Genomic DNA, 22,169 nt, shown 5'->3' on the forward strand with positions numbered 1-22,169 from the left:
CTGCCTCTGCCTTGACCCTGCCACAGCTTGGGATGGGGCCTTGTCACCTTCATCCCTTCTACCTGGGCTTCCCACGGTCATAGGGTCTTTAACCCAAAGCCTCACGATCATATGAGTACTGTTCTGTGACTACTGATACTGCATTTGACGTCTGTCAGAGGGAAAGCTCTGTGAGGAGAGGTACTACACTCACCACAGCGACCTCAGCTCCCAGCATGGGCCTGGCACACACTAGAAATACTTATGGATGATTGCGGAATAACGAGGAAACAAGAGTTGGCTAATTGATCTTCCTTGCTGCCAGAGCACACCATTAGTTCATTCCATTTCTCCAGCAAACATTTTTGGTTAACCCACAGTGCACCACTCACAGGGATTATGAAGACGCAGTCCTATGGTCCAGGCCAAAAAAGAACTTAGAGCTTAGCGAGATGGCCTCCTGTGAACAGTGTCAACCCAGTATGGTCACTGGCCAGTGGTCTGGTGACAACAGGCAGTGGTTAAATCAGCCAGGAACCAAATGAGCCGGAATCATGGCAGCTACACCAAGCAGCCTCTCCTGGGCTGAGTTTTGAGGGATGGGAAAATTGGCCAAGTAGACAAGCAGAAATGGGGAATAGGAGTCATTCCAAACATTGGGTACAATATTTAAAAGGAATGGAAGCCTGAAAGGGTGGCATATTTTTCAGGAGAAACAAGCAGCTTTATGTTGCTGAAGTCTCGATAAATTGAGACTAGGAGTGGTGATAAGAGACAGGCAAGGACATAAATTCTCAGTATGTTTACAGCGTGACTTATCTTATTTAACAATTTATTATCTAATAATTTATCAATTAATATAATTGCCTCCCACCCTAGACTGTGCATTCTTTGTGGAGCACCTAGCAAGGAACAGGTTTGTAACAGGGGCTCAGTGAGCATTTGTTGGATGGAGGGGCGGATGGATGGATAGATGGATAAATATGTATATAAAACTAAAAACACAGAGGTCACAGCTTTGTAGTGGAAGCTCCCAATAATGTTTCTGTTTGTACAACTACATGGCTCCTTCTAGGGTGCCTCTGCCTGATTTTCTCCAGCCTCAGGAGACTCTTCCTCTGCCCACCCAGCTTTCCCACCCAAGCTGATGTCAAGAGGCTGGAAAAGGTCACCAAGCTGCTCTTTCCCAGCCCCAGTAGAAGGATTCTTTCAAGGGGGTGCTGAAAGGCAGCCCATGAGTGGCTTCACTAGATTCAGGTCCATGCCTGTAAACTGGAACAAGGGCAGGTGCTACGGGAATGTGAGGGTGCCTCCACCCAACTTTGCCTCCTTGCATTCCAGATTTGATTCCTCATTGCCATCAATAGAATGTGCAGATTCCTCCAGATGCTTGGGCGCTGTCCTGGTGCAGGAGTGCGAAGGGTCCCTGTCCATCTCAGAGACACTTCATTAATCTGATCCGTTGGTTGCCTTTATTTTGGTTGATTTGGCAGTCAAACCAGAACATTTTCAATGTAGCCTCAGTATCTTGGCCCCATAGCTGTTCCTTCCCACCTCCTCTTGCCAAACAGAGGCTGCTCAAATACTGATAAACCCCAGAACATCCTTCTTCTAAGAATAATCTTGGACTAACTATTCCAGAAACTAGCTAAACTTAGGTTGACCCACTCGCTAAGGCTCTATAAAATTTCACCTCTCCTTCTCCAAGGCAGAATATTCCTAGAGAGTAGTCTGAAACCTTGGTATCCTGATTAATGGTTTACATTAACCATGCTCTGTGCTCTGGTTGATTTTCATCCACTGAAGGATGCATCTCCCATATTGAGCCTGTTCTGTGTCACATAGGAAAAACTGAGAGACAGGGTTATAATGCAGATTTAATTGACTTGGGACTTTGGCTCAGGTCAGCTCTGAAGCATTGAGGGAGAAATTCAGCCCTATTTAGGTACTTTTTAAGTTATTTTAAGAGAACCAGGTCATTTACTGCTCAGTAGGGGAGTATTTTGTTTCTCAGCTACAATACTTTGATTAGCCAGCAAGTGGAACTGTAGATCTAATATTCAAGGGAGAAAATGGGCAAGAAGTATTTCCCATTCGCTTTTTCCTTATTTTTTTGTATTTCACATTCAATAACTTTGTCCCATTGAATTTCAACATGTGTTAGTTGTTGGATCTAAAATTATTAAAGCACATCAGTGCATCACTAAGGACCACACATGGCTGCCTAATCCCAGTTTATTCCCAAATCTTACTGGATCAAACTACATTCATCCTCTGGAATTTTCCAGTCTAACTCCAAATGAAAGCATCTTGAGTCAGTCCCTCTTGATCATTAGTTAATAAGGCAGAAATGCAGGTGAGTGATAATTTGCTACAACTATAGATTATCTATCTGTAGTTGCTATTAAGTACAAGCGCAAATGGGAAAACAATTTGTGTATGTGGCTGATATGGTTTGGCTGTGTCCCCACCCGAATCCCATCTTGAATTGTATCTCCCATAATTCCCACGTGTTGTGGGAGGGACTCAGTGGGAGGCAACTGAATTATGGGGACGTGTCTTTCCCATGCCATTCTTGTGATAGTGAGTCTCACAAGATCTGACGGTTTTAAAAAGGGGAATTTCCCTGCATAAGCTCTCTTCCCTTGTCTGCTGCCATGTAAGACATGCCTTTCACCTTCTGCCATGACTGTGAGGTCTCCCCAGGCACGTGAAACTGTGAGTTCAATAAAATTCTTCTTTTGTAAATTGCCCAGTTTCAAGTATGTCTTTATCACAAGCATGAAAATGGACTAATACAGTAAATTGGTACGCATAGAGTGCGGTGCTGCTGCAAAGAAACCGGAAAATGTGGAAGCAACTTTGGAACTGGGTAACAGGTAGAGGTTGGAACAGTTTCGAGGGCTCAGAAGACAGGAAAATGTGGGAAAGTTTGGAACTCCCTAGAGACTTGTTGAATGGCTTTGACCAAAATGCTGATAATGATATGGACAATGAAATCCAGGCTAAGGTGGTCTCAGACAGAGATGAGGAACTTGTTGGGAACTGGAGCAAAGGTGACTCTTGTTATGTTTTAGCAAAGAGACTAGCAGCACTTTGCTCCTGCCCTAAGAGGTTTGCGGAACTTTGAATTTGAGAGAGATGATTTAGGGTATCTGGCAGAAGAAATGTCTAGGCAGAAAAGCATTCAAGAGGTGACCTGGGTGCTGTTAAAGGCATTCAGTTTTAAAAGAGCAACAGAGCATAAAAGTTCAGAAAATTTGCAGCCTGACCAATGTGATAGAAAAGAAAATCTCATTTTCTGAGAAGAAATTCAAGCAGGCTGCAAAAATTTCCATAAGTAATGAGAAGCCCAATGTTAATCAATGGGGAAGATGTTTCCAGGGCATCTCAGAGACCTTTACAACAGCCCCTCCCATCACAGTCCCAGAGGCCTAGAAGGAAAAAATGGTTTTGTGGGCCCAGGCCCAGGGTCTCTCTGCTGTCTGCAGCCTAAGACCTTGGTGCCCTGCATCCCAGCCACTCCAGTCATGACTAAAAGGGGCCAAGGTACAGCTTGGGCTGTGGCTTCATAGGGTGCAAGCCCCAAATCTTGGCAGCTTCCACATGGTGTTGAGCCTGTGGGTACACAGAAGTCAAGAATTAAGGTTTGGGAACCTCTACCTAGTTTTCAGAGGATGTATGAAAATGCCTGAACATCCGGGCACAAGTTTGCTGCAGTGGCAGGACATTCATGGAAAACCTCTGCTAGGGCAGTGCAGAAGGGAAATGTGGAGTGAGCGCCCCCACACAGAGTCCCCACTGTGGTGCTGCCTAGTGGAGCTGTGAGAAGAGGGCTACCATCCTCCAGACCCCAGAATGGTAGATCCAGCGACAGCTTGCACCATGTGCCTGGAAAAGTCACTCAACCTTCCCATGAAAGCAGGCAGGAGGGAGGCTGTACCCTGTAAAGCCACAGGGGCAGAGCTGCTCAAGACTATGGGAACCCACTTCCTGCATCAGAGTGACCCGGACATGAGACATGGAGTCAAAGGAGATCATTTTGGAGCTTTAAGATTTGACTACCCTGTCAGATTTTGGACTTGCATGGGGCCTGTAGCCTCTTTGTTTTGGCCAATTTCTCCCATTTGGAATGGCTGCATTTATCCATGCCTGTACCATCATTGTATCTAGGAAGTAACTAACTTGCTTTTGGTTTTACTGGCTCATAGTCAGAAGTGACTTACCTTGTCTCAGATGAGACTCTGGATGGTGGACTTTTGAGTTAACGGTGAAATGAGTTAAGACTTTGAGGGACTCTTGGGAAGGAATGATTGGTTTTGAAATATGAGGACATGAGATTTGGGAGGGGTCAGTGTCAGAATGATATGGTTTGGCTGTGTCCCAACCCAAATCACATCTTGAAATGTAGCTCCCAGAATTCCCATGTGTTGTGGGAAGGACCCTGTGGGAGGTAACTGAATCATGGGGATGGGTCTTTCCCGTGCTATTCTCATGATAGTGAGTAAGTCTCACAAGATCTGATTGTTTTAAAAAGGGGAGTTTCCCTGCACAAGCTCTCTTCTCTTGTCTGCCACCATGTGAGAAGTGCCTTTCACCTTCCACCATGATCATGAGGCCTCCCCAGCCATGTGGAAATGTGAGTCCAATAAACCTTTTTCTTTTGTAAATTGTAAATTGCCCAGTCTGGGGTATGCCTTTATCAGCAGTGTGAAAACAGACTGATACAGCAGCTAAGTCCCTCAGCTGTACTGGGTCTTGTGACAGTAGCTCACATATTTTACAGAGATAACTTCTTACAAAGAAATTACAACTTTCTCACTTCTCCTTGAAAATACTGAAGCAAAAGAAAAACTTAATAACCTACAGATATGTTCTGAAACAAAGGCAGAATTTAACTGCTCTTATACACAATGGAGTCATGATCTTTTGTTAAAGTCATCCACCTGGAAAAATAAAAACATGATTTAGACCTTTTCTGAACCTGTTCTTTGCCTGTTAACCTTTAGAAAATGAGTTAAAGCTGTGAAAGGTGCTGAGAAAACTGCTACTGAATAAAGGACCATGGAGACAGATGTCTGCTCTGGAACCACGTGATGAACTGGGCACTTGCCAGGACAACCAAAAACATATCAAAATGACCTTGTTGTACATTAAATGCTTCTCCAAAATTCAGAGCACACCCATCAACCTGGTGTTTCTCCAGGAACATTTGTAGAAGTGATAGTAGTAATAGTAATAGCAGTAACAGTAGCATAAATACTCATACATTTTAAACACTTATTTTGTGTCAGATATAGCTTTAAACACTTTACATATATTAAATAAACTAATGAACCACTATCAAAATTCCTATCCATTTAGGTTAACATGCCTGCCCAATTACAAAGGTTGATAAAGATTTAACAATTTCCTCAAAATGAGGACAATGTTACAAAGGCTGTAACACCAAATCTGCAAATCAAAGTTCTTGGTTAAACGAGAAGGCCAGTAGACTGAGGGATACAGGAAACATTATTAAGCTTTACTCCTTTTTTTGTTTACCCAGAGCCCAGCTCAAAACACAGGAAGGAGTGTTTTCAGAGAAAATGATTTAGTATGGATACTGCTTTGAGTAGCACTCGAAGCCTTAAGCCATACAAGTACTATATATACATACATATATATATACACACATATATATGTATTTGCCATTAAATAAGATAAACATTCAGAAATTAAAATGTAATTCATATATTCTGAAGTACCATCATATATAGTCTAATTTGTTGTGATTAAAACAGATACTGAAGAGCCTACTTTGCAAAAGGATAAAGGTAGTTTAAGATGCCAATCAAGAAAATGTACTATTTTTTTAATGGCAGAAATAGTGAAAGGGAAGAAATGTTCCATTTTCTGACTTCTGCATTTTAACGGAGTAGAAAAATATAGAATGTTAAGAAAATGGTAAAATTTTTAAATGTTTTTCTATTATTATTTTTAATGAAATTCTTCCTGTAGCATAATAGAAAGCTCATCACTCAGGACACTGTGTTATTTATTATGATAATCCCATGTACTTCCTCTTTGAAAAGTCATGCTTTGGTTTAGCAGCGTTATCCATAACACATTTGAAACCCAAGCAGATAATGGTTTATCACTCACTCTTGAATATTTACTGGTATTCAAGAGGGAGTTGAGCAAGAGCAAGGGATAGAAAGCTTATTCAAAAAAATAATAACAGAAAACTTTCCAAAACTTAAGAAAGAGATAAATATCCAGCTTTAGAAAGGTCAGCAAACCCAAAACAGATTCAGTCCAAATAAAACTACTCCAAGGCATATAACAATCAAACTATCATAAGCCAAAGAAAAAGAGAGGATCCTAAAAGCAGCAAGACAAAATAAACAATGTACAAAGAAACTCCAATTCATTGGGCAACAGACTTCTTAATGAAAGCTATACAGACCAGGAAAGAGTGGGGTGACATTTTCAAAGTTCTGAAAGAAAAAATACTTCCATTCAAGAATACTGTATCCAGCACAGCAATCCTTCAAATATGAATGAGAGATATCTCAAACAAAAGCTGAGAGAATTCACCACCAAGAGACCCATCTTACAAGAAATGCTAAAAGGTGTTCTTCAATCTAAAATAAATAAAACCACTTCAGTGAAAAAAGAAAATACTTGGAAGTATAACACACACTGATAAAATTTAAGTACATGGAAAACCAAGAATATGCTAATACTGCAATTATGGTGAGCAATCCATTCATAATTCTAGTATGAAGAAAGACAAGTCTATCAAAACAATAATAGATACAGCAACCTGTTAAGAAATAGGCAGTATAAAAATATGAAAATTGAGACAATATAAAGTCAAAATTGGGGGATGAAGTTAAAGTATACAGGCTTTTTTCATTTTTCCTATGTTTTTCTGTTTGATCTAAGGTAAGTTTTCACCTCTTTGAAATAAATTTTTACATGTGTAAGTTGGTTTTTGTAAGCCACATAGTAACTACAATGCAAAATCTATAATAGATTCATAAAAATAAAAAGACTGGCATATAGAGGTCCAGAATCAACAAATTCAAAAATGTATAAATCATATCAAGTATCTTTTCAGACCACAATAGGATAAAACTAAAAATTAACAGCAAAAGAAACTTTGGAAAACACACAAACAAATGGAAATGAAACAACACGGTTCTGAATGACCAATGGGTCTATGAAGAAATTAAGAAGGAAATTAAAAAAATATTGCATAGCCTCACTCATATGTGGGAGCTAAAAAAAGTGGATCTCATGAAGATATAGAGTAGATTGGTGATTACTGGAGGCTGGGAAGGGTAGAGGGAAGGGGACGATGAAGAAAGGTTGACTAATGGGGACAAATATACAATTTGTTAGAATAAATAAAACCTAGTGATTGATAGATTAGTAGGGTTAGCATAGTTTACAATAATCTATTAAATATTTCAAAATAGTCAGAACGGAATAATTTGAATGTTTCTAGCATAAAGAAAAGACCAATATTTAAGGTGATGGATATTCTAGTTACAGTGATTTTATCTTTACAAATTATATAAAGGTATTAAATTAGCAGATATACGCCCCAAAATTTATATTTATTGGGATAAATTTAAAAAATTTTAAAGATAAAAAGCGATAAATTCTTTTTATTTGCACTAATGTGTTTTTGGGGAAAACAAGAGAAACTTACACTTACATATTGGTCTTACACCTTTGTGAATTATATTACAGTGTCTGCTTTTGATCTGTAACTTCTGCATATTTACAAAAATTAATTTTTGTATATTCACATTCTATGGATATTTAAGAGAATTTATCAGCTTTCTTCACTCAAATTGAATTGAAAAACTTGCTTCTTAAATTTTAATTTTGAAAAGTTTTTTTCACATGGAGTCATAGATGTATGAAGGCTTGGAAATGGTCTTCAGTATGAGGATGAGTTTTTCAGATTCATAAAAATCACATTTTACAATAAGCTCCAGAAATTGAAATACTGTTCATGTTTTTCTTTCTTCAGGATGGATTATATTAGTTTTCAAACACCTCTGCAATAGAAGAAATTCCCCTAAGATATTTTCACCAGAAAATTCATCATAAGTTTCTATTATACTGGTGAAAGCTTCTAATGCTTTTCTTCTCTGCTAAAAGAATATGAGAAAATGGGCTAACATTAAGGAACCTGAGAATGCTTAATCCACCGCTTTAGAATTATCAAGTTCCTGATGGAAATAATCAAAATATTCAACACATCTTGCAATTCCTTCTGCTACTGCAAGGCCAGCAGTTGTTGTTCTTTTCCCTAATATTCTTCTCAGAAATTTGATTCTTTTTTTTTCTCTCTAAATGTCATTGACTTTTTTGTTGTTGTTACATAGTTAATAGTTTTCTACACAATTTTTGTGTGCTGCTCTTCAAGGAACAATTTTAAAGCTTGAGTTTCACTATATCAGTTTTAGAGTTGATTTTGACTGTTTGCAAATATTTTTATATCTGACTTACTTGATTTACAATTTCATATCAGAAAAGATAACTCAAAAAAAAAATGCAGCAGAGGAGCAAATCTGAGAAGAAACTCTTGTGTCCACATTAACTTTCAGAATTCACTGCCCTTGAAGTTGAGACAGACTTTGCAACATTTGTCTGTAGTGCATGCAAAGCTTCATAGTGAGCATATCATAACATCAGGAACAGCCTTTTCACAGTTATAACTATATTCTGAAGCATTTTTCATCTATGAGGTGAGACTGAAAGAAATAAATGTTTTCCAAATGTTTAAACAAAAGTCATCATGAGGAAAAATTCAAGTGGTCACACACACAATAACAGAACTAAAGTAACTCCATTTGTATTTCTTCGTGTTGTTTATAATTTCTATGCTATCATTTTAATTTTGAATCTACTGTTTAAATGCACAGGGACTGGAGACATGGACTGCACCAAAGCAAACTCTAACAATGCTGAACTCTTAAAAACGTCTCTCAAAAAAAAATCCATGAACTCTCATTCCTTGTTCATGGGAATGTAAAATAGACAGCTACTTTAGAAAACAGTTTGACAGTTTCTTAGAAATTAAAAGAAAAACTTAGCATACGACCCAAAAATCCCACTCCGATGTATTTATCCAGGTAAATTAAAAACTTACGTTTATGCAGAAATATGTATGCAAATGTTTACAGCAGCTTAATCATAGTTGTCATAAACTGGAGGCAACCAAGATTTCCCTCAATAAACGAATGGATAAATAAACCACTGTACATCCATATAACAGAATAGTACTGAGCAATAAAAAGGAACCAGATATCAATTCACACAACAACATGGGTTAACCTTAAATATATTTCACTAAGTGAAATAAGTCTGACCCAAAAAGCTCAATGTTGTATAATTCCAGCTATATCACACAGTCTGGAAAAGGCAAAACTATAGTCATGGAAAATAGCTAAGTGGTTGTCAGGGGTTCTCTGATAAAAGGAATTGTGACTTACTGGAGAAATGGTGGATTCTTAACACTGGGACAGATAAAAAACAAGGGCAACCTGGAGCATTTTAGACTACCAAAAAAACGAAGTGCTGAAACAGTGAAACAAATTATACATATCGCAAAACATCATGTATAAACATTCATATATATGTGAAACTTTAAAAGACAAAAATAGTTCTGCAACTGCAAAGCCTTTAAGATTCTGGCCCAGCCAAGGATGTCAGATCTCACTGTCATCAGCGCTTCGTCTCCCTTTCCATTCTCCTTAGTAAAATGGCTTGGCCCTCCTCCCCAACAAAAAAGGAGAGCATGGCAAAGGAACACAACAGTCACCCTGAGAGACGTCACATACGATCATTTGAGCAATAAAATAAGTAATACAGTATTATATTATAACCCAAAGTATTAAATAAATATAAATGAGTCCATACTTCCAGAAATACATGATAAAATAAATAAATTGGGAGAACAGCTTTTCCTTGCAAAAGAATTACAAATTATACATGTAGATAGTAACCCCTCCAGGAGGTGGAGCTTAATTTCTCTTCCTTTGAATGTAGGCTGAACTTAGTGACTCATTTCCAAACAATGTCATATGAAAAGGGAAAAAGAGTAACCGCATAGCAGAGAAACTGGCAGATACCATCTTACCAAAGAGATCAGGGTTGAGATCCCTAGTGATTAATCATATTATACCATATACTCCATGATATGAAATGATGAGAAAAAAAAAACAAAACTGCTAGTGTGCTCTCCTCAAAACCCATAAACCCAGTGTAATCATGCGTAAACCTCAGACAAACCCAAATTGAGGAACCTCCTACAAAATACCTGACAAGGGCTCTTCAAGGTCGTGAAAAACAACAAAAGATGAGAAACTGTCACAGACTGGAGAAGACTCAGGAAGCAAAAGAACAAAATGCAATGTGATGTGCTGGATGAAATTCTGGAACAGAAAAATGTTGGTGGGAAAAGTGAAGTTGGAATAAAGCCTGTGGTTTAACTTTCAAAAATGGGCATGTGCACAGCTTCCTAAGCACACAGGGGGTGCTCACTTCCCAAGGGTAAGGGAGGCACTGAGTGTGCGGGCAGCCCACCCTAAGGAAAGAATCGTGAGAAAAGTGCCAGCCTATAAAGTCCTAGCATCACTGTTAAACAGGGCACTTGACCTTGGTGCCAGCTTGGGTCTCTTCCAAGCATTCTCTCCTTTCCTTTCTTCCCTGCTCCACAGCCTTTTAAATAAACTTCCACTCCTGCTCTGAAACTTGCCTTGGTCTTTTTCTGCCTTATGCCCCTCAGTTGAATTCTTTCTTTAGAGGAGGCAAGAATTGAGGGTGCTGCAGACCCGTACAGATTCACTGGTGGTAACTCAAATACCTTCCACCATTAACGCTGACCAAATGGATTTGTATTCAGAGTAAAAGCCAAAATCCTATGAGGATCTGAAACCATTATCAGACCTCCCCATTTCTCTCCTGTAGTCATCACTTATTAGTTTCCCCCTTTGTCACTGCTCAATACCCAATGCCCTCCTTGCTGTTCCAACTTGCCTGGCAGTTCTGTCACAGGCGTTTGAACTGGAGTGACTCCATCTTGAATGGGGCACGGCAAAATGAGGCTGAGGCCTACTGGGCTGCATTCCCAGGAGGTTAGGCATTCTTAATCACAGGATGATAGGAGGGCGGCAGGATTGGTATCACAAGATACAGGTTGTAAAGACTCTGCTGATAAAACAGGATGCTGTAAATAAGCCAGCCAAAACCTGCCAAAATCAAGATGGCAACAACTGACCTCTGGTAGTCCTTACTGCTATCATACGCTAATTATAATGGATTAGCAGCACCATGACAGTTTACAAATGCCATGGCAACAACCAGAAGTTACCCTATACGGTCTAAAGTGGGAGGAACCCTCAGTTCTGGGGAAATCCCCCCCTCTTCTTGGAAAAACTCATGAATAATCCACCCTAGCATATTATCAAGAAATAGCCGCAAAAGTAGCCTACCAGCAGCCCTTGGAGCTGCTCTCTGTAGTTGCCATTCTTTTGTTTCTTTACTTCTCTAATAAACTTGTTTTCACTTTATGGATTCGCCCCAAACTCTTTCTTGTGTGAGATCCAAGAACTCTCTCTTGGGGTCTGGATTAAGACACATTTCCTGTAACCATTCTATCTCAGGGCCTTCGTTCTGACTTTTCCCTCCACAAGATACTCATGATGGCTGGCTCCCTTGTCTTTTTCAAGTTTTTACCTTCAGAGACTCCCTGGGTATGAAGTCACACCAACCCTCCAAGACTGCAGGCCACACATCCCATTTACTCTGACTTGTCATCCTCCATAGCCTTTATCACCTTCTCAGACCCCATGCAATTCACGGATTTATTATTTTATGTCTCTCCTCAATGTAAAGCTCCCTGAAGGCCGGGCACGGTGGCTCACGCTTGTAATCCCAGCACTTTGGGAGGCCGAGGTGGGCGGATCACAAGGTCAGGAGATCGAGACCACAGTGAAACCCCGTCTCTACTAAAAATACAAAAAATTAGCCGGGCGTGGTGGTGGGCGCCTGTAGTCCCAGCTATTCGGAGAGCCTGAGGCAGGAGAATGGCATGAACCTGGGAGGCGGAGCTTGCAGTGAGCCGAAATTGTGCCACTGCACTCCAGCCTGGGCAACAGAGCGAGACTCCATCTCAAAAAAAAAAAAAAAAAAAAAGCTCCCTGAAAACAAAGGTGTTTTAACTATTTTGGTCACTGGGTGCACAGTACTTTGTGAAATAGATGAATCCTCCCCCTGGGTATTGTTTCACCTGAATTCCATGTGTACATTTAATAATTTAAGCTATGAATCATCTGCATGTTTAAAATGTTTCACTGTGGCCTTTGTGGGTTTTTTTGCAGTTCGTTTTTTATTACATTAGAGTCAGTGCACAACGCTTTATTTCATGTAATTTGTTGAGTTTTCCTTTATGGCTTAGTTCATGGTCAATGTTTTAAAATGGTTCAAGTGTATCTGAAATCAACATGGGTGCCCAGTTTGTTGGGTGTAGCATATATGTCATACAGTTTGTGGTGAAATCCAAATTCTTTTTATTTTTTACCTGGTAGTTTATGACTCAATAGAATGATTGTTTCAGTACAACAGTGTAACTCACTTTAGAATAATCCACACACTGTAAGTCTGAACCATAGAAAGGAACCCTCCAGATGCAGTGAGCATTCTAATCAGAAATGTCACATTGCAGAACTGCCTACTATAAGCTCTTTTGTTAGTTTTATCACTGATCAGTATGAAGACTGGCTATTAAAAATAATGAGTGCTATAGTGGCTTGTTAGAATAGCAGGTTAGAAAAGGTCCCTCACTGCTAACTACTCCCTACCCCTACATAAACAAGGTTAAAGACTTTATCTAGCAAGGCCTTAGGGTGATGTCTGAAGCTTAACTCTGAAATAGCATGTCCAGTCACTAGGTTAGAGAATGGTTCATGGTAAGGACAAAATTTTGCCCCTGGAGTAGTCACATCCACATTGTGACGCATCTTGAGTAAACTCTTCCTGCAAGATGTGGTGGAGTGCCTAAAGAGACAGCTGGAACTTCATTAGGCTTAGAAACTAGGATAGTAGAACTATTTTGTGCCTGATTACTAATAAATCATAGATAATAAAAAATAATAAAAATAATAAATAACAGATAAATACATATCTGTATGTACAGCAGCATTTATAATGAAATGTATTTTCACTATCACTAGCTCGTAAGGCTGTGGGGAGCAGCTGAACAATACCCACCTGAAACTTAGATAATCTAGCAGTTTCTAGACATAACTTGGATGCTGTGTATAAGCAAATTGGCTTAGTTCAGTTTCCAACACCAAGTTATGATTATTTGTCAGTTTCTTTTTATAGATAAAAGTTTTCGGTCATGTAATTATAGACAGTATTGGTAAGTGGACACAAGTTCTTGATTGTTGTATTTTATTAGTAAGAAATACTTTTCTCTTTTAATGTTTTCACCTTAAGTGTATCTTGGCTGATACATACAACTTACACATATAATTATGTATGTTACGTGGTACTTGCTTAGTATATTTTCCTATCCCATATTTTTAGATCGGTTTCTATTATAAAATATATTATAATGAAGAGATTACACAGCCACAAAAACTTACCAAGTTTTAAGATTATGCCATTTCTTTCAGATCCTTATTTCTCAAAAGGATCAAAAGCCTTCAACAGAGATGTTTTAAATCCCAAGCTATCAAATAAAAATACAATATATATTAGAACAGTGGAGAAAGGTTATCATAACATTTTGTTTTGTTTGGGCAAATTATAACAGGGAATTAGACACTGGGAATCTAAAAATCCAAGGATACTAACTAAAGTCAGTATGTTAGGTCCAGGACACAGCCTGAGTGGTATCATGAAGACAAATAATGTGGGAAAACTAAAAAATGTGCCAAGCAGCAGAAATAAAAGGAGTGAAAAGAGAAGAAAAAGGTTGTATCTTTTTACTAAAATATGTACGTACTGGTACCTATAAATTGAATGCAGATGTCCCCAAATTCTGAAATTGTGACTTAAAAAAAAGTAATGGTGATAGATAAATCATATGCCAGAGTGAAATTTTAAAATACATTTCATATTTCCAGCATCACAAAAATAAATCCTTCTGTAGGCGATTATCCTAAAATATTTTTTATCAGAAATATAGCTTTAGTAACAAATAACCATTTGATGGTTATATAAACATATAACAGATATGCTCTACATGTGTAATTTAAGTACATTAATATAAGTATTCTTTATGGGTACACATCATATAAAAATAAATCATTTTCATATTTTTTTAAATGTTGGCACTGTAAGTCACAAGAATGAGCTACTCAGTCAGTCTCCCTATTTCAGGAAGCCTTTGCATGGAAGGACAGAGTCTCTGTGAAGTTCTCTGGGAAGTAAAGGAGGCGCTGATGGGGACTGAAGGCTGCCTCAGCTCAGAAGAGCTCAAGGCAACAGGGCAGTTTGGGGAGAGTCACAGGCACAGGAAGGGCGCAGATGGAAGATATGTAAAATCAAATCAGGAAGTTTTGTTATATTGTTAAATGATCCAATCCCCACTCCGTCTCCTTCAAGAAATGTTAAAAGGAAATTTTCTTCAGAAACTTTAAAGTCTCGCCACTAGTAAAGCTGACTTTTAGTACTTTCAGTCAAAAAAGGTTAATTCTCTTTAATTTCTGGTTTTATGACCAAATATCCTGAAGATAGCGTTTTTCTTCTTTTAAAGTAGCCAGGGTTTTCATTGCTTCTAGTTTTTCAACTCCAACCTCTTTGCTTATTATTTCCACAAGGGCATCATGTACATCCTTGGCCATATTCTTAGCATCTCTAGAAAAGAAAATAATAAGATGACTGTTTACAAACAGGCATTTTTACTAAATCCTCCTTAATTCACAAGTCTAATTCCCTTTGACTGTACCACCATAGTTCTTCCCTCCCTCTTCTCGGAACATCTCACACAGATCTCCCAGCCTCACTAATGCCCAGGCCAGGCCTTCGCCTACGGTGACTGTTCTAGGAGGCAGAGCTGACCACATGGTTCTACAGCTCCCAATCCTCCACAGGCTGCAGGTCCCGACAGTAGGCCAAGGATTTCCCAGGTGTCAGAGAAGCATCTGAGGTCCCGCCTGGCTCCGGCCCAACTGCTGGCTCGCCCCTCATTCCCTGCCTTCCACTCTCAAAGCACACAGTAGACTCGTACTCCTGAAGGGAACCAGATCTCTCGCACACTTCTAGGTCTTTACATACATACAGTTAGTAACAGAAACCTTTATTGAGGACTTAGTATGTGCCAGGTCCTTTTGAAGTACTTCTACATCTTAACTCTTCAATTTACAAGAAAGGGGAGGTACCCCTCCTGGGTGCTCTTGCAGTCCTCTCTGGAACACTTCCGACGTTAGAAACATCTGTTTATATGTAGCTTTCTCACCAGGAAGTAAGTTGTTTGAGGGTAGGAAGTGTAACTCACTTACCCTCTGATACAGTTTGGATGTGTGCCCTCTCCAAATCTTTATGTTAAAATGTGATTCCCAGTGTTAGAAGTGGGGCTTGGTGGGAGACATCTGGGTCATGGGGGCAGATCCCTCATGAATGGCTTGATGCTATGCTCGCTGTAATGAGTGAGTTCTCCCTCTGAGTTCCTGAGAGATCTGGCTATTTGAGTGTGGTACCTCCCCCTACCTCTTGCTCCCTCTCTTGCCATGTGAGGTGCCTGCTCCCCCCTTGCCTTCTGTCAGAGTGGAAGCTTCCTGGGGTCTTCACCAGAAGCAGGTGCTGGCACCATGTTTCCTGTACAGCCTAAACCATGAGCCCATTAAATCTCTTTTCTTTAGTCTCAGGTATTCCTCAACAGAAAAACTAATATATCCTTGTACCTATCGACATCTGAATATGCCCAAGCACTTAGCCAGCATCAGGTGTTTGCTGAATGAAGTAAAGTGTCAGACAAGATTCTACTGTGTTAGGAACTGAACATGTCCTGGCCCCTGACAGTGAAATTTTTTGAGAGGTGTCTGTCTCACCTGTCTCAAGAGGCTCTCCCCTCCACTATTCTCAGGGAACTTATACCTCACGATCCTGCTCTGCTGTCTTCTCACTTGACTCATCAGCAGTACGGGCTCCCTCCCTGAGACAGTGCCCTCTTGGCTTTGGGACAATTTTGCTTCTTCAGTGGCTGTTCCTTCTGTCTACTTTGTTCCTGCTTCCCTGACGGACCGTCAATGTTCAAGTGCCCTAGGGTTTCTTTCCAAGCCCTCTGACCACTGCTATTAACGCTTCCAAGTGCATTTCACAAATGTGACAAGTAAAGCACCAGCGAATTGGGAGGAGCTATTTCTGGAATAATGTTTTAAGAGTCTGGACATTTAAGATATTCTCCAAGTTCTCAATGACCAGTTATCTGTGATCTGTACAATGAACTCTGCCTCTACTATTGAGAGGTGCATCTCTAAAACTCCAGCCTGTATTTGGCCACCGATGACACTGTCCTCACCAAACAAAATGCAGATTAAATACTTCATTAAAAGCGAAGGAAAATGTAAACCAAAACAATGTCTAGAATTTCTGCCCTTTATCGACCTAAAGCAATGTTTTTCAATTAGGAGTCAAAATCTACTGAAAGGACATGAAATCAACTTAGTAGCCAAAGCTAGCTTTTAAAGCAAACTAAATAAAATGGAAGAGAAATGATCAGAATGTGTTACAAAAACTAAACAGAAAATGTTGCTTTGTTTCATGAAACTTGTTTCAATTATCTTTATACATATGTTCTGGGTCACGATGCCAGTATTTTGTCTTCTGCACTACAGTTGAAAAAAAAAGAACCTGACTTAGAGAATGTGTTAAATCCTAGCAATGTGTTTGGATGAAAAAGTGAATTTCTTACTTCAAAACTCCTTTTTAACTAGCAGAAATTTTTTGAGTCTCGTCAAAATAAGCAAGTAAGTGTTAAACAATTTTTCTATGGCAATTGCGGGTTTCTGTAACAGATCTTGCCTCAGAAAGTAGATCAAATTTAGTAACACAGAATGTTTCTGGGTTTATGTCAACTTTATCACCACGAATTATGCTAGAAGAAAAAGAATCCTAGTACCCACATTCTCAGCATCAAAAATACTTTTTCTTTCTTAGTTATTAATAGTTCACAACAGCACAAATCACCTATTCTTATATACAACAAAATCAATCTGGAGATTTCAAGTCACATGATTAATGTGGTAACATCAGTGTAATTTTCAGAGGCTAAAAACAGGTACGTAAATGGTACCAAGAATGTACAATGCAAGCATTAACTTTCACCACTATTTCCCTGATAATAACAACTTCTGGGCTATTAAATATGTCAAAATCATTTCGGAACTGTTATTTCTATTCCTGTACTTAAGAATCAAATGTCTTATCCCTACATATCTAGATTACTGGCTTCTCAGTCCTTTGTTTCTTCCACAGACATCACCGATGGCCCTCTCCTACCCGACTTAGGCACGATAACGACTCACCCACACACATAAATACGGCCGTTCTCCTGGAGGAGGATTCTCGCCACCTGCTGGCCATGAAGCTGGATGTTGTCTTGCACATATTTTGCTGGGGCTTCCTCCTCCCCAATAGGAGCATCTCTTGAGAAGGAAACCTTTAGATGAGTTAAGGTCCCTTGCTTAAGGAAACGTCTGAGCTCTTTTCTGAAATACAATATATAATGGATCACTAAAAGGTTGTCAAGCTGAAAAGTCTGAGAATTAGAATTGTACACTCAGTGGTGGAGTACAATACTGGAATTGTACAATACCTGAATAGATAATCCCTATCCTTATGCCTGCAGCCAAAAAACAACCACATTGCTCCAAAATTTCCATCTGGGTGTTGTTCTTGGAGTTTCTCTCTAAGTGGAAAAAAAAAAAAAAAGTTTAGGTGTGTGATATAAAGAGTATGTAAAACCAATCTCTTTCATTAGGAACTACCACCAACAAACTCAGATAGATTTGTAAAATCCATCTCTGCAGTTGGATATTCAGTCATTTAATTAGCATTTTACTCTCCACAGGCTGTCATGGCCACTCCAGCAGACGCCATGCTAGGCAAGTATGTGGAGACGCAGCTACATACGACATACACAAAATGAGGACAATTCAAAGTATCACACTGTGAGATCTAGACAGAGTTCTACATTCAATAACATTAGTAGCAGTTTTATGAATAAATGAACTTTTACTATGGAAAAGTGGCACAGGGCTGTGAAAGGTAGAATGTGTAAAGTGTCTATGAAATGATGAACACACCGACGAGACAGAGACATCTGTGATTATGCTTTTGCTTCCTTAAGGAAAAATTAAAACAAAATAACTGTCCGAAGGACAGGACTCTACTATCTGAGGAATAGTACCTAAGACTTGCTCATTACTTCACAAATATAAACAGAAGTACAATTTTATCTTACTTATTTCATATCAAATACTTCTGATATAAAGTTAAACTTATTAATATTCTGTTGAAAAATACTGATATTTGAGTTTAATGTTGAAACTTTTACTAAAATTGGATCTCTGTCACTACCAATTTTATCCAATTAAGGGATAGATACAACAGCTGTATATCATCACAGTACGAAGGTATGCCCAATATTTGTCCCCAACCACATATGCTATAAACCACAGTGTAGCTGAGAAAAGAAAAACTAAAAGTGCCACAGCAAAAAAGGAAGTTCGAGTACAAAGCAAAATCTCTACAACATTGTGTGTTTACTTTTCCCATGGTGACAAATTATGTTATCACACATTGAATAATAATTTTTTAAATAAAAATTTTATAATCAAAGTCCAATTATTCTAAAAATGACTGAAGAAACAAAAACAGTTACTCAGGAATACATTTTCCCATTGGCCAAAAAGAGAACATACCTATGTTGTAGGAACCCAATAAACGGTGCTATGCCAGTTCCTGGACCCACCATTATGATGGGGATTGAGGAGTCATTTGGTAAGTGGAAAGAATTGGCTGTTCGAGGAGAGATGGATATCTGAAATATTAAACCAAATGTGGTAAGTATGAAAGAAAATCTAGGCAAGAGTATATAACCAAGATGATCTTTGCTAAACAAATCAGAAAGGGAAAATTCCCATCAAAGAAACATCACTAAATAGCAGCATTAGATTTTACTGAAACCATGAGCACATTTGTCACTACAGAAAGAAGTTTGTCCTGCAAATTTTTCTTTTCTATTCAAATAAAAAATGTTTTAAAAAATGATACGCATGGTGTCTTTGAGGTAGAACTCTAAATAAATAATCAAATCATGTTTCTTGGCCCATAGATAAGATCTACTTTCTGGTGGGCAGACAATAGTACATATTATGGAGAAATGTACCCTAAATATGAAAACAATAAAGATTAGCATCACGATGAGGTTGAAAAATTTTAAATAAAAGTCAGGCACCTTAAAAAGAAATTCAGGGGCTGCTCCAAATATTCTAGATAATGGTGCTGTATTTGCTATTCTGGGTCCAATATTACCCAGAATTATTTTTGTTATAACTAAACAAATCATATAATTATCAAAACCTTTTTGTTAAAATTTCCAAAGATATTTCTGAATCAATCTGAGTATGTTTCACTTCCAGTTTCACTGTCATATGCAAAAGTCATACTGAATGATACCGAGGTTTAAGAATGACAGGATTCCCCTCCACCTTGCATGGTGGTGTAACTGTATATATTTTAACTTTTAACTCAAGGACAACTGTAGGAAGTAATGACGAGCCTGAACACCACACCTTTTAAATGAAGGAATGGCAAAGCTGTGTCTCATTACTGCTCTTACTTGGGAATCAAACTAGTTAACATTACATTAGCCTTATTTGCTTCATTCATTTAACAGATTTACTGAAAGTATTCACTATGACAGGCATTAGGGATACAGAAATGAACAAAACAACGCCCCTGTCTTTATGGAACTTACATTCTAGTGGAAGGAAAAGAAAATAAACATACACATTATCACATACATCCACAGAATGATGGGTAATGACTTCCCAATGTCTTAGGAAGCAAAATTACACAGGGTAAGGAAATGATGGGTGTGGCAGTGAGCTGCTAATTCAAACACCAATGTCAAAGAAGGCCCACGTCTACAATGAGACCTTTGACCACGATCTGAATCAAGTGAGTTAGCCATGCCAGAGCATGTTCCTGGCAGAAAAGAAAACACATGTACAAAGATCCTGTGACAACAGCACATTTTGTGTGTTCGGGGCTCTCTTCCTCAAAGGCTGTGGTGCTGCTTCACGTGGGCGTGTATGTGGAGAGAGTATCATGGCAGATGGGAAGAAGAAGAGAGCTGAGCTACGCCACGCCCACAGGCTTAGTGCGCCTGCTTCGATGTGGCAGATGTCCTTCTGTTCACACAGGCAGGCTGAACATCAGTGGCAGGGTTAATCTGTGAACAACTGTACTATCTGCCATAGTAGGGCAGGACATGTGACAGGTCTTGCAAGTCAACATTCTGTATAATTTGTAATAAAACACAACACAGGGAATTTCAGATAGTTTTAAATTATAACCTTCATATCTGTACCTCTACTGCATATAGATTGGATAGTCAATAAAATCTGTTAAAATGAGGAAAGAAGGAGGAAGAGAGGGAGGGAGGAAAGGAGGAGTAGGTGAAAGGCACCCATGCTTAGTTTTACGATACATGATGGACACACATTGTTTTTAATGTTCTGGAGATCATCTGCTATCTTTATACAATCACCAAGTGACATATACTTGTGTATCAGTACTATAATATTTCTTCTCAAAAAAGAAAGTTCCTAAAAGGTCTCTAATATTTTGAGGTATAATGAATATACGATGTATAGTGAACACAGTAAAGCATCTCTCTGTTCCAGCAGATTGGAAAAATACCAAGTTAAAGGGCAATTTCAAGCAGCAATCATCCCTTATCCTCTCAAGTATATCCCAGGAAGTCCTAATTCCTCCTATTGAGGTATATGAACCTCTCAACTCTAATAACTTAAAGAAACCAAACTTATCCTAAGACAACACTCCAAGTGAATCACTGATTTCTTCATTACCATGAAGAAAGAGGACTTCATGATAAAGCCTGAAATGTTGCTTTATTTCAACCATTCTTGTGGACAACTTTAAATTGTTCCCTACACACGTTTGGTCTCGAAATTCTGCTGAGTGCCATATCAAAACATAAAAAGATGTCACTAAGTCCAGGTGTAAAGTATCCACAATCTGTTGAGAAAATCACATAACCTTTTACTCCTAGGTGTTGTAAAAGTATTTTGCCATATGTCTTCTCAATAATGGCACAAATTCAGATGTCAGACAAAACAGATAACAAAAGGAGAGAAACAGGGATGCGGGAATCCTACTAGCCAAAATTGGACAATATAAAATTAATCTTTAGTTGCCCTCAGACTCCCAATGTAAAAGTACTTATTTGAGGGGCAGTATACATCTTAAACATAAAATGAGATGTCTCTCATCACCCCCCTTAAATACTTCCTAGACTCTTCTCCACCCCTCCCCAGGCCAATGTACCAAGAATATTAACATAAAAGGTCTTCTTTTCCATGAATAGGATAAGCAAAGACCGTACTATATAAAATTCATGCTTTACACGTTCAGAAAATACACACACTAGTTAAAGAGTACATGGAAGTAAACAGTTTTCTGCTCTTGCAATAGAGATTTTAAAATTCAAGAACAGCATAAATTTTCTTATGATAGTCATGAATGATGTGGGCGAGACAACATTGTTTTTTTCTAATCAAGCAAAGAGTATGAGTTAACAATGCTGAGGTTAAGGTACTTATTTCTTACCTTAGAAGCCAGGGCTTTCCTGCTGTCTTCACGGGATGCATATGTGTTTGGCTGAAGAAATGAAGCAACCAACAAGGCCAGCCAGCCTGTACACACTCCCTTCCGCAGAACCTCTGTTGTGGCAGTAGACAGAAATTCTACAACGCTGAAGACAAAATGGAGCTTCCCTGGGTGAAATAAACTTGAGCTGCAAAGATACACAGACAAGTTTTGAACTCGGTATCAGTACTACTACACATATGGGTCAAACCAATCCTTATTTTATTCAGTTTAGAAATATTTCCTTAAAGACTCTAATCTACCTTCCAAATCCTCAT

General features: G+C 38.7%; 1 protein-coding gene across 7 annotated transcripts in view; it reads right to left on the minus strand.

The window, feature by feature from the left end:
• Window positions 1-13,423: 13,423 nt before the first annotated feature.
• MTRR (5-methyltetrahydrofolate-homocysteine methyltransferase reductase) overlaps window positions 13,424-22,169 on the minus strand; it is a 50,527-nt gene continuing 41,781 nt past the window's right edge. For all 7 annotated transcript variants that reach the window (XM_055246498.2, XM_063619942.1, XM_055246499.2 and 4 more), the window contains 5 exons: window positions 21,853-22,039; window positions 18,918-19,036; window positions 17,810-17,902; window positions 17,520-17,702; window positions 13,424-14,850 (listed from right to left, as the gene is read on the minus strand). In XM_055246498.2, the coding sequence (XP_055102473.1) occupies window positions 14,706-14,850; window positions 17,520-17,702; window positions 17,810-17,902; window positions 18,918-19,036; window positions 21,853-22,039 (727 nt within the window). In that variant the 3' untranslated portion in view covers window positions 13,424-14,705. The remainder of the gene's footprint in view (window positions 14,851-17,519; window positions 17,703-17,809; window positions 17,903-18,917; window positions 19,037-21,852; window positions 22,040-22,169) is intronic.

This window comes from Symphalangus syndactylus, chromosome 16 (genome assembly GCF_028878055.3).
Source record: "Symphalangus syndactylus isolate Jambi chromosome 16, NHGRI_mSymSyn1-v2.1_pri, whole genome shotgun sequence".
Taxonomy (NCBI): domain Eukaryota; kingdom Metazoa; phylum Chordata; class Mammalia; order Primates; family Hylobatidae; genus Symphalangus; species Symphalangus syndactylus.